The sequence below is a fragment of the Phocoena sinus genome, chromosome 7 (genome assembly GCF_008692025.1).
Source record: "Phocoena sinus isolate mPhoSin1 chromosome 7, mPhoSin1.pri, whole genome shotgun sequence".
NCBI classification, from domain to species: Eukaryota; Metazoa; Chordata; class Mammalia; order Artiodactyla; family Phocoenidae; genus Phocoena; species Phocoena sinus.
Window position 1 is genome coordinate 26,906,963 of NC_045769.1, and position 12,916 is coordinate 26,919,878.

The window sequence follows — 12,916 nt, forward strand, 5'->3', positions numbered from 1 at the left end:
CACCTTTTGTAGTTGACCCACAAGTCTTGGATATTCTGTTCCTTTTTTCAGTCTCTTTCCTCTTCGCTTTTCATTTTGGAAGTTTCTATTGACATATCCTCAAGCTCAGAGATTCTTTTCTCAGCCATGTCCAGTCTACTAATGAGCCTATCAAAGGCATTCTCATTTCAGTTATGGTGTTATTGGTCTCCAGCATTTCTTCTTGATTCTTTCTTAGAATTCCCATCTATTTCCATATCTTTGCTTACATTATGCATCTGTTATTGCATGCTGTCTACTTTTTCCATTAGAGCCCTTAGAAAATCATAATTTAAGTTCTTTTAAAGTCACAGTCTGATAATTCCAACATTCCTCACATATCTGAATCTGGTTCTGATGCTTGCTCTGTCTCTTCAAACTGTTTTTTGTCTTTTAGTATGCCTTGTAATTTCCTTTTGAAAGAGGGGACATGATATACCTAGTAAAAGGAACTTTAGTAAATAGGTCTTTAGTAAGATGTGAGGTATAGAGGAAGCATTCTATAGTCTGGTGATTAAGTCTGTCTTTTAGGGAGGCTGTGCCCCAACTTCACAAATGCTTCACAGATTTTTCCACCTCTTAGGTGGGAGAGGATGGCTACATGGGGCTGGGGTTAGGTATTTCCCTTCCCCCACATGGAAGGCTAGTAAAAGCAGGAGTGGGGTATTTCTTTACTTTTAGGAAAAAGCAAGACTCTTCAACAGATTTCTTAGAAAGTAATATATCATCTGTCACTTCTTTATCTTCATTTTATTTGACCTCACTATGGCATTTGATAGAGCTGCCCATGTCTTTTTAACATACTTTTGAACACTTTGGAATCTCAATTACCTACACTCTGGAATTTCCTTTTCTCTCACTAACTGGACTTTCTTTTTTCTTTCTTTCTTTTCCTTTTTTTGGGGGGGGGTTGGGTTTTTTTTAACGTTTTAATGAATGGGAGTGTGCATTTTAAAAAATTATTTATTTTTTGGCCACACTGTGCAGCATGCAGGATCTTAGTTCCCTGACCAGGGATCAAACCTGTGCCCCCTGCATTGGGAGCTCAGAGTCTTAACCACTGGACTGCCAGGGAAGTCCCACTAACTGGACTTTCTAAGTCTCCTCTTAGGGCTCTTCCTCCTTTGTAACACCTCTTCCTTTGTTCAGATAAATGTGAGTGAACCCCCTGGCTTGATCCTGAGCTCCTTTCTCTCTCTGGCTCATTATGTCTAGACAAGTTTGTAGTTTTCGTTCCACAAACACCCCTAATTTATTCCTGCTTTACAGATTTCTATTAATTGTCTTTTTTCCTTGGAACGCTCTTACCCCAAACCTTGGTTAGCTTGTTATTGTCATTTCAAGTCTCAGAGCAGATGTCACCAACACAGAAGTCTTCCTTCATCTACAAATCTAAATTAACTCCTACTGCAGTGTAGTTATGCTCTATTACTTTACTTTGTTTATTTTTACAAAAACACTGTGAGAACCCTATTTACTTCTGATCTTTTTGTTTTCTTGTTTGTATATTCTCTATCTACCATTTGCTAGCTAGAATGTAGGCTCTGTGAGAATAGAAACTTTGTCATGCTGTCTACAATCTTTCTGGTACCTAGGTTAGTGTCTCTTACATACTTCTCAATAAATACGTGTTAACTGAACTGTTGAATGTTTGATCTTAGATCAAATATATATTAAATGGAGGTTAAAATCCAGCTTCTACCAAAAATAGACAAAACTACATTTATGACTTAATGTTGGCCATTTCTTCATTTTCTGCTTTTAAAAAGTCAACTGGTTAATTTCCATATTTTTTGGAAAATTTTTATTTGTTTTATTTTTAAAAGATGAAATAGGTTTACAGCTGTCATTCACAAGTACTTCTCTATAAATAACTCATTGTGGTATGGATGGATTTATACCCAAATGAAAACCAGATGGTCTTACTTGTGGTTAGTTATTCTCACTGTCTTAAATTGGCTTCTGAAATGCTGGAGATACCTTTTAGATGCTATAAAATAATTTTGATCATTAGTTATGGAACTAATGGAGATATCTTCAGGTGAATTTGCAGAATTATTATTTTATGCTCTCAAATCAGTATTCCTTATGCATTCTGCCTCTAATCAGTTGTCTATTATGTGTAAAAATGAAATAATATACCATTGAAAATAATTACAGTTTAAAACTGTATAATGATCAAAACCATTATTCAGAGTTAACCTGAATGGTAAATTCAGTGACTTTCAGGAGTTTGCACATCTGATTTCCACTAATTCCAAGACATATTATCTTCTGTATGTTTATGTCAAAGGCTCCTCAGTTGTTATGTTTTAAATAGTTGTTAAATGTTTATTTTATTAATTTTGAGGAAGTGCAAGTTAATCAATTTTTTTCTCTTATGAATAATGTTTTTTGTGTCATAGCTAAAAAAAAATCTTTGCCCAACCCAGTTTCACAAAGATCTCCTATTTTTTTCTAGACATTTTATGGTTTTAAGTTTTACATTTAGGTCTATGATCCATTCTGATGCATGTGACTATTTTTGTATAAGGTATGAGGTGTGGGTTAAGGCTCAGGATTTTGCATATGGATGCCTTATTGTTCCAGAATCATTTGTTTTTTAAAAAGCTAATAAGTCTTTCTGCATTGAATTGCCATTACATCTTTGCCAAAAATCAATTGACCATAGACGTGGGTCTATTTCAGAGCTCTCTATTTATCTGTCTAATTATCTGTCCATTCTTTTGCCAATCTATGTTTATTTTGACTACTGTAAATAGGTAGTATGAGTCCTTCAGCTTTGTTCTTTTTCTTGTTTGGGCTATTGTAGTTGCTTTCCCTATCCATACAAATTTATGAATCAGCTTGTTGACATTAGCAAAAATTCTGCCAAAATTTTTTTTTTTTTTTTTTTTTTTGCGGTACGTGGGCCTCTCACTGTTGTGGCCTCTCCCATTGCGGAGCACAGGCTCCGGATGCGCAGGCTCAGCGGCCGTGGCTCTCGGGCCCAGCCGCTCCGCGGCATGTGGGATCTTCCCGGACCGGGGCACGAACCCGCGTCCCCTGCATCGGCAGGCGGACTCTCAACCACTGTGCCACCAGGGAAGCCCGTCTGCCAAAATTTTGATTGGGATTGTGTTGAATCTATAGATCAGTTTAAGGAGAATTAACATTGTAACAATATTGAATAATTAATCCATGAACACAATGTGTCAGTCCATTTATTTAGATCTTGATTGTTTTTCATTGGTGGTAGTTTTTTTCAGTGTGTAGATCCTGCACATTTTTTGTTTGATTTATACCTAAGTATTTCATATTTTTAAGCTATTGGAATTAATACTATTTTAAAAATTTCTATTTCTGTTTTTTTCATTTCCAGTATCTAGAAATATGAATGATTTTTGTATCTTGACCTTATGTCTGCTACCCTAGTAAACTCATTAGATCTAGGAGCTTTTTTTATAGATCCCTTGGGATTTTCTATGTAGAAAATCATGTCATCAATGAATAGACACAGTTTTACTTTTCATTTTCCAGATTTCTATGCATTTTGTTTCTTTTTTCTTCTTCTGTTTCACTGGCTAGGACCTCTAATGTGATGATGAATAGGAGTGATAAGAACAGACACCTTGCCTCATTCCCAGTCTTATAGTAAAAACATTCAGTCTTTCATCATTAACCATGAAGCGGTCTCTAGGCTTCTGTGTAGATACTCTTTTTCCGGTTAAGCAATTTCCCTCCTTTTCCTAATTTACTGAGTTCTTTTTTTTTCTAATTATGAACAGATACTGGATTTTGTCAGATGCTTTTTATTTGTTTTTTTTCTTTAGTCTTTTGATATGGTGAATTTCAATAATTAATTTTTTTAAAATGTTGAACCAGTCTTACATTCATGGAATAAGGCATACTTGGTTGTGACTTATTATTCTTTTTATATATTGCTGTGTTTGTAACAGTTATTTTAAAAATAATAACTGAAATAGGTGTTGTTGCTACTTAAATTCTGGAATACTTTAAAAATCATAACTCTCTTCTCTGTTTATTAATTCAGCCAACAAATATCTGACAATTATTGTGTGCTAGACATTGTTTTAAGTGCTGCAGATTAGAATATTGAACAAAATTGAGTTCTGCCCTTAGACTATATTACTTTCTAGAATGTAATATAAAGTCAGGTTCTGACATTAGCACCCCGAGGAACAATAAAACAGTGTAAGGGAATGGAGAATCATGAAGTGAGGGGCTAAAGCTATTTTAAATAATTAGTCAAGCCAGGACTCTCTGAGGAAGTGACTGTAGAGCAGAAACATGAATGAAGTGAGGGAGCTAGCTATCTTATTTGTGGAAAATTGTTCCAGCAAATATGAAGTCCTGAAGCAAAGACTTGTTTGGTGTGTTTCAAGAATAACATAGAGGCTAGTGTTTATGGAGTGCAGTAACCCATAGAGATAGTTACAGGTGGCTAAGTAGTCAGGGACTTGATAGTGTAGAACTCTGTAGGCCATGGTAAGAAAACCTTTGGATTTTAAGTATCATGGCAACCACTTATTTTTCAACAAATATTAATTCAGTATCTGCTATATGTTAGATACTTTTGCATCTTGACAACATACTAGTTAACAAAATAATGAAAAATCCAAGCAGTTGTAGATCTTAGAAATGTTAGTAATAAGTGTAGTTGTTTACGTTAATATGGAGGTAGTCAGAAGTGGTAGAGTTTAGAATGATCAGTTAGTAAGCCTTGTTTATACACAGTGATTACATATTTAGGTATTTAAAAAAATTGGAGTAAATGGACTTGAGTTTTATGCTAAAACTATATGAACATAATTTAACCTTTTTTAATAATAGGAGACAGTTATTTTCCTGAGTTTCTTTTGGTTGCAAAGTAGAGAGACTTTCAGGCTACGGTTTTTTAATAAGGATAGAGTCGGGAGTAGAATACAGAAGAACTTCATGGAAATCCTAGAATAGGAACTGTGATATGGCTGGGCCTTCCAGAGTCCAGAATCCCCAAATCTTTATATCCAAGTGTGTTAATTATCTATTGCTATGTAATACATTACTCCAAAATTTAAAACATTTATTTCACAGCTTCTGGGGCTCAGGAATTTAGGCATGGCTTAGCTGGGTGCCTCTGGCTTAAGGTTTCTCACAAGGCTGCAGTCAAAGTGTTGGTTGGAGCTGCAGGCATCTGAAGGCTTGACTGAGGAAGGATCTGCTTCTCAGATCATTCACATGGCTGGTTGGCAGGCTTCAGGTCATTGCTGTCTGTTGGCTGAAGACAATAGTTCTTTGCTGTGAGGGTCTTCCCAGCTCACAACATGGCAGCTGGTGCTCCCGAATGAGAGGGGTGACAAGATGGAAGCCACAGTATCTTTGTAACCTAATGTTGAAAGTGGCATCCCATTATCTCTGCTGTATTCTGTTTGCTAGAAGCAAATCACTAAATCTAGTCCACACTGTAGAGGAGAGGATTACACAAAGGCATGAATACCAGGAGGTGGGTATTATTAAGATCACTTTAGAAGCTGCCTATCATACCAAGTAAGCCCTAGAGATCTTACCAGAGTTTTTGTGTGTATGTTTTATTCTGGTTCTCTACCATAAAGGTTCCTTAGCCACTCTCAATGTCTACATTTCTTTCCCTTCTCTTTTTTCTACCAACTCCATTTCTTATCTCTTAATCTATGTATCTTTTTTCTGCTTCTTATTTTTAGTTTCTCCTTATCTTTAGTTTATCCAGGGCCTAAGATGAATTCCACTGCTTCTTCTTATTTCAACTTCTGCCCCTGCTGCTAGCCACTTTGATTATATCCTTAGCACCCTGTTCAAATTTTTGAAAGAGAGAAGGTGGGTAAGGAGGGGATAGAGTATAGTATCTTTTGAATATGATTACCTCAGAGAGAACTGTGATTAGGGCAGTTTCCCTCAGAGAGCAATGTAGTTATTTAAATACTATTGTAGATGTTTATAAATTAGAAGTTATAGGTCATTGAGTGATCAAGTGACAGACTGAGTCTTGAAAAAAAATTTCCCAATGCTAGCTTGTTTTATTTTTCTATTTCTCATAAAAGTAGAGTGCAAAATATACTTTTAAAAAGAAACCCCAATATTATGGTTATTTTTGTTTTCCTATTTTGGATTTAGAATAAATGAAAATCTGTTATATATAAGATTTATTATTTTTGAGGCACTATATAAAAGTGTATAAATTTTGAGACAGAAAATTATACAGAAATCTACATTTTTTTGGAGACATTATACAGTAAAATATAAAAAAGGCAAACATTTATTTTTATCACACAGAATTAAAAACGATTAACATTTGCTCATATTTCATTTAATCTTTTTCCCCCAAGTAATAAAATATTGTAGCTAAAATTCAGCTCCTCTTAAAACACCACTCTTAGTTCTGTTTCATGGAACTTACCTGATGCAACTACTGTTACAACTTTGGTGGGTATTTTTCTGGTTCGTCTTTTATTCTTGTAAACACATAAGCACACATGTATATGTACATAAGTATGGTATGGTTTTGTGTTTGTGTTTTATTTATATGGTACCATACTATATATAATCTGCACCATTTCTTTTTTTTTTTAAACTTTATTCTGTTTTTGAGGTTTGTCCATATTGATACATATAGATCTAGGTCATTTTTTTTTTAACTGCTATTCTAGTATTCCATCATGTTTTAATATCCATTCTCTCACTGTTAGATGTCTAGGTTGCTTTGAAAGAGTGTTTTGCTCATACAAACACTGATCTCTTGTGCACCTGTGACAAACACATTTTCCACATTATTGTCAAATTATAGAATCAATTTATAGTTCAAACAGATGTGAGAAATCTTACTTACCCATGTTCCCAAGGTAAGTGATATTTTCAGACTTACCCTCTTTTCAGTTTGGTGATTAGAAAACTGGTCTCTTGCATTATTAATCTGCATTTCATTTATTACTGGTAAAGTTGAGTATATGTTTAATGACCATTTGGATGTCATCATCTCTGAAGTGTCCAACTGTTGTAACCTTTGCCCGTTTCTAGGAGTTCTTAATATATTCTGGATACTAATCCTTTGTCTATTGATATATGTTGCAGTTATCTTCTCCTAGTCTATCACTTGCTTTTAACCCTGTGTGTAGATTTTTATTTTAATTGCATAGAAGTTTTTGTGCCTTTTTTTCCTTTTGATCATTCTTATTAGTCTTTGCAAAGAATCAGCTTTTGCTTCTGTGTTTTTAAACAAGAATGAAAGGTGTAGAGTTACAGCTACCTCCTGGGGACATACAGTATGGGAGTGTGGCCATTCAAATGGCTATTAACTGTCCTGTGCATTGAAACAAAAATTATGGAGTGTCATAGTTCCAAAGTGTCTTCAAAAACTTTTAATTGTTAATGAAGAAAATTTTTTTCACTAACTCTTCAATCTTCATAATTTTTTCATCATAATTTTTAATAGTACTAGATTAACTTTTTTATGAGTCAGAATATATGGTTTTATACTTTTTCTTTTGATAAAATAAAATTTGTTTAATTTTGGGATTAATCTTTAGTGTCATCTGTTACATTCCCCCCTATTTTTAAGGCAGGAGTAAGAGCTTCTATAATGATAATTGATGACTATCCATTTGTGAAAAGGAAAATAATGATTGCAGATGATTTTTCAGAAAAAAAATTTTTGCACATTGCAGGTTAGGCTAGTTTTTACTACCACATTATTTTTAGCACCTATGAAATTATATACTTTTTTTTTTTTTTTTTTTTTTTTTTTTGCTGTGCTGTGAGGCTTGTGGGATCTTAGTTCCCCGACCAGGGATTGAACCCTTACCCTGACAATTAAAGTGCAGAATCCTAACCATTGGACCACCAGGGAATTCCCAATTATATACTTTTTTTGTAGTTCAGTTCACTTATATCTTATTACCTTATTTCCTACATTTTAGTTATTATTAATACTGTTCAGATTGTGAAGTTTAAATTGAGAAATGAAGGTTTTGAGCAATTTATTATATTTTATAAAAATAATACTTTTGGCTGAAAGTGTGGGATTGAGTCACATTTTCAAGTATGAATCCCAGGTTGGATTTTTTTCTTTTAACTCTCACCAAACATTGTCCAAAAAATGGAATCCTGAGATGTAATTGCATTCACAAATATTTGTCTAACTCTTAAATACTAGGCACTGTGCAACTTTCATTTGAGTTTTGGGTATTAGGCCCACAGTCAGAATGGAGAATAGTCCTTATTGAATTCCTTATGAGCTAGCAAAGAGCAGAGATAATGTTAGGAGTTGGGAAATAGAGGAGGAATTTAGTTCCATTCACTTTTTAATCAGAGACATTGAAAATGTTGCCCTTGGGGAAAGTATAAAACTTTTTTCTTGATATTTGATCATTTATTTTTACATTATTTTAGGTTTGCAGTAATTATCTGCAGGATTCGCCATGACCCCAGCTCTGAGGGAGGCAGCAACAAAGGGTATCTGCTTTTCATCTTTACCAAGTACCATGGAGTCGGACAAGATGCTATGCATGGAAGGTCCAAGAACGGTAGATGAAAAGCTAAAAGGAGACACTTTCTCTCAGATGCTGGGATTTCCAACTCCTGAACCTACTCTTAGCACTAATTTTGTGAATTTAAAACATTTTGGCTCCTCTCAGTCTTCAAAACATTACCAGACTGTTCTTTTAATGAGTTCTAATGCTACATTAAATAAATACAGTGAGAATTATAAACAAAAGAAATTAGGGGAACCCCACTGCAATAAGCTGAAAAACATACTGTGTAATGGTAGCAACATTCAGCTCAGTAAAATCTGTCATTCTCATTCTGAAGAGTTCATCAAAAAGGAACCTCTGTCAGATACCACAAGTCAGTGCATGACAGATGTACAAATTATTTTGGATTCAAATATAACCAAAGCCACTAATGTAGATAAAGGACAACTGAAAAACTGTAAGTGGTACCAAAAGAATGCACTTTTGGATAAAGATAGTGATGCTGAGATTAAAAAGGGTTTATGGCACTGTGCTCAAAACAAAATTGGGCCTGACCACTCAAACGTGCCTATTAGTTCCTCAACTGCAGAAAAAGAGGAGGAAGTGAATGCTCGTTTACTTCATTGTGTAAGCAAACAGAAAATTTTACTTAGCCAAGCTAGAAGAACTCAGAAACATTTGCAGATGCTCCTGGCAAAGCATGTTGTTAAGCACTATGGTCAGCAAATGAAATTTTCTATGGAACATCAACTCCCCAAAATGAAGATTTTTCATGAACCTACCACAATTTTGGATAACAGTTTACCTAAATGCACTGAAATTAAACCAGACATCAACTTATTGACTGCAGAGAATAAATTGTGGAATGATACAAAAAATGGCTTTGCACGGTGTACGGCTGCAGAAATCCAAAGATTTGCACTGTCTGCTACAGGGCTGTTGTCTCATGTTGAAGAGGGTCTGGATTCTGATGCAACTGATAGCAGCTCTGATGATGATTTGGATGAATATACCCTTAGAAAAAATGTGTCAGTGTAAGTGCAAAATTATTATTAGACCTTTTACTGTTCTGTATATAGCAGCAATTTTGTCTTGATTTCAAGATATGTTGAAAAGAAATAGATTTTCTAAAATCTTAATGCCATAATCTTTAAGTTATAAAACTTTGGTGAATTTTTAAAATGTTTCTTTTGTTAAAAATGACAGTCTGTGAATATATACATACTATTTAAAAATAAGTTACCCAACTGCTCTATCTAGGAAAAAAACCCAGATAGGAATAATGAAAAATAATTAGCTCTAAATATGTATTTTTCCTGTTCTTGAATAGAATAGGCTGTGGACAGAGCTTAAAATTTTGCTTAAGTTATCTAGCCAAAATGTATAGCTAAAAAAATTTTAAGTCTGCGTAGGTAGCCCTCACTGGCTTCAGGAGTTTATCAGTTGGCAGTACATATAAATTGACCTGCTACTTAGAAAAAATTTTTTTAACTATTTATATGCTCGTATTCACAGCTTTCAGCTCTGGTCTTTACCAATTTAGTCAATTTTTGCTAGATTAATATAACCAAAACAAAATTATAATGTCAGGTCTTAGATACCTATTGAATGCTTATTATGTGCTGGACCCTAGAGATTCAGTGATAGGCAAAATATTCAGCCTCTACCCTATTGGGAATCTGCTTCAAAGAGAGATACCTAGATATTTTATAAAACAAAACAAAACAAAAGCACAGAGAAAAATAGTTTTACTTATCATACCATTTTAATACTCCAGAACAGCTCTGATAGAAGTTTCTGGGATGATGGAAATGTTCTATTTCTGTGTTATCCAGTAGGCACTAGTCTCATGTGGCTATTGAGCACTTGAAATGTGGCCAGTACAACTGAAGAACTGAAATTTTAAAAATTTATTTATTATTTATTTATGGCTGCATTGGGTCTTCGTTGCTGCGCGCAGTCTTTCTCTAGTTGCGGCAAGCGCAAGCGGGGGGGCTACTCTTTCGTTGCGGTGCACGGGCTTCTCATTGTGGTGGCTTCTCTTGTTGCAGAGCACAGGCTCTAGGCACGTGGGCTTCAGTAGTTGTGGCTCGCGGGCTCTAGAGCGCAGGCTCAGTAGTTGTGATGCATGGGCTCAGTTGCTCTGCGGCATGTGGGATCCTCCCGGACCAGGGCCTGAACCCATGTCTCCTACATTGGCAGGCGGATTCTTAACCACTGTACCACCAGGGAAGCCCAGAACTGAATTTTTAATTTTATTTAATTTGAATTAATTTTATTTTAAACAGCCAGCTAGAATATAGTTTCTAATCTAGCTTTCAGAGAATCTGTTAATGTCCCTAAGTTGATGCAAAATACTGTGTATATATGTGGCATTTGGGGAGGAAGAAGTTCATCATTTTTATCAAATTCTCAAAGATAAGTGAGAATCATTATAGAATTAGAAGCGGAATACATTAATTTTTACTAATAAATAGAAGGTCAGTATATTAATTTTTATAGTAAGGAGTAAAATATAAAACAAAGTGAGCATTCCAGGCTTTTTGGTGTTCTGTTATTACTATATTTGAAATGGATTTGAATGAGAGCTAATAGTTATTGAGGACATATTTTTCTAACTGGCTTTGTGCTATTTACTTTACATTTGATATATTATTTAATCCTTTCAACAACCATGGGAGGTAATTGTTGTTATCTTTATTTCGCTTAGTAAGAAAAAGGCTGAGCATGGCTAAGTGACTTGCCTATGGTCAAAAAGCCAGACAAGTGGTGGAGCTAGGCTTCTTGCCCATATATGTGAAACTTTAAACCTATGCACTTTCTGTTGGACCATCCAACTTTGTCAACATTATATCAATGATGCTTACACATTATTAAGCAAATGTGTTCTATAAGAAGTCCAGAAACTTATCAGGTTTTCTATTTATAATGTTTTTGAAGTAATTCAATTTAATAACATTTAGTAGATAAATGCTGTAAATTATTGACATTTTGTTGTTGAGAAGAGCTAATGGGCAGGGTTTCTTTTTTTTTTTTGGTACACGGGCCTCTCACTGCTGTGGCCTCTCCTGTTGTGGAGCACAGGTTCCGGACGCGCAGGCTCAGCGGCCATGGCTCACGGGCCCAGCCGCTCTGCGGCATGTGGGATCTTCCCGGACCGGGGCACAAACCCGCGTCCCCTGCATCGGCAGGCGGACCCTCAACCACTGCGCCACCAGGGAAGCCCTAGGGCAGGGTTTTTTATTATTGAAATATAATTGATGCACAATATTATGTTAGTTTTGGGTATGATGCTGTGTAGTGATTTGACATTTACATGCATTTTGAAGTGATCACCAATATAAGACTAGTAACCATCTGTCCCCATACAAAGTTATTACAGTATTATCAACCATATTCCTTATGCTGTATATTACATCTCCGTGCCTTATTTGTTTTATAAATGGAGGTATATACTTCTTTAATCCCTTTCACTTCTTTCCCCCACCACCCCACACCCTCCTCCTCTGGCAACCACCTTTTTACTTTCTGTATTTATTAGTCTGGTTTTGTTTTGTTCTGCTTGTCTTGTTTTTTAGATTCCATATATGAGATCATATGGTATTCGTCTGACTTATTTCACTTAGTATAATACCCTCTAGAGTCATCCATATTGTTGCAAATGGCAAGATTTCATTTTTTTATGGCTGAATAATATTCCATTGTATGTATGTGTATATATATAAAAAAACTTCTCCATTCACCTATGGATGGACACTTAGGTTGCTTCCGTGTCTTGGCTCTTGTAAATAATGCTGCAATGAACATGGGGGTGCACATATCTTTTCGAGTTAGTGTTTTCATTTTCTTTGGATAAATACCAGGGAATGGATTGCTGGATCATAAGGTAGTTCTATCGTTAAATTTTTTGAGGAACCTCCATACTGTTTTCCATAGTGGCTGCACAAATTTACATTCCTAACAGCAGACCACAAGGGTCCTTTTTCTCTGCATCCTCATCAACACTTGTCATTTCTTGTCTTTTTGATAATAACTATTCTAATGGTGTGAGGTGATAGCTCATTGTGGTTTTGATTTGCAGTTCTCTGATGATTAGTGATGCTGAGCACTTTTTCATGTGCCTATTGGCTATCTGTATGTCTTTTTTGGAAAAATGTCTATTCAGGTCCTCTGCTCAGGTTTTTTTTTTTTTTTTTTTTGCGGTACGCGGGTCTCTCACTGTTGTGGCCTCTCCTGTTGTGGAGCACAGGCTCTGGATGCGCAGGCTCAGCGGCCATGGCTCACGGGCCCAGCTGCTCCGCGGCATGTGGGATCTTCCCGGACCTGGCCAACACCCGTGTCCCCTGCATCGGCAGGTGGACTCTCAACCACTGCGCCACCAGGGAAGCCCCACTCTGCTCAGTTTTTAATCA

General features: G+C 35.6%; 1 protein-coding gene across 12 annotated transcripts in view; it reads left to right on the forward strand.

Moving 5' to 3' along the window:
- The window catches only part of KANSL1L (KAT8 regulatory NSL complex subunit 1 like), a 165,912-nt gene that overhangs the window by 7,449 nt on the left and 145,547 nt on the right, over positions 1–12,916 (forward strand). For 9 of the 12 annotated variants that reach the window (XR_004350823.1, XM_032638329.1, XM_032638339.1 and 6 more), the window contains exon 2: positions 8,422–9,538. Coding sequence is in view for 11 of the 12 variants with exons in the window: in XM_032638329.1 (XP_032494220.1) it covers positions 8,451–9,538 (1,088 nt within the window). In the remaining variant the exon portion in view is untranslated. Of the gene's footprint in view, positions 1–3,088; positions 5,504–6,362; positions 6,460–6,480; positions 6,876–8,421; positions 9,539–12,916 lie in introns of those variants that run through there. The other 3 variants (XM_032638333.1, XM_032638332.1, XM_032638337.1) reach the window with 3 other exon arrangements.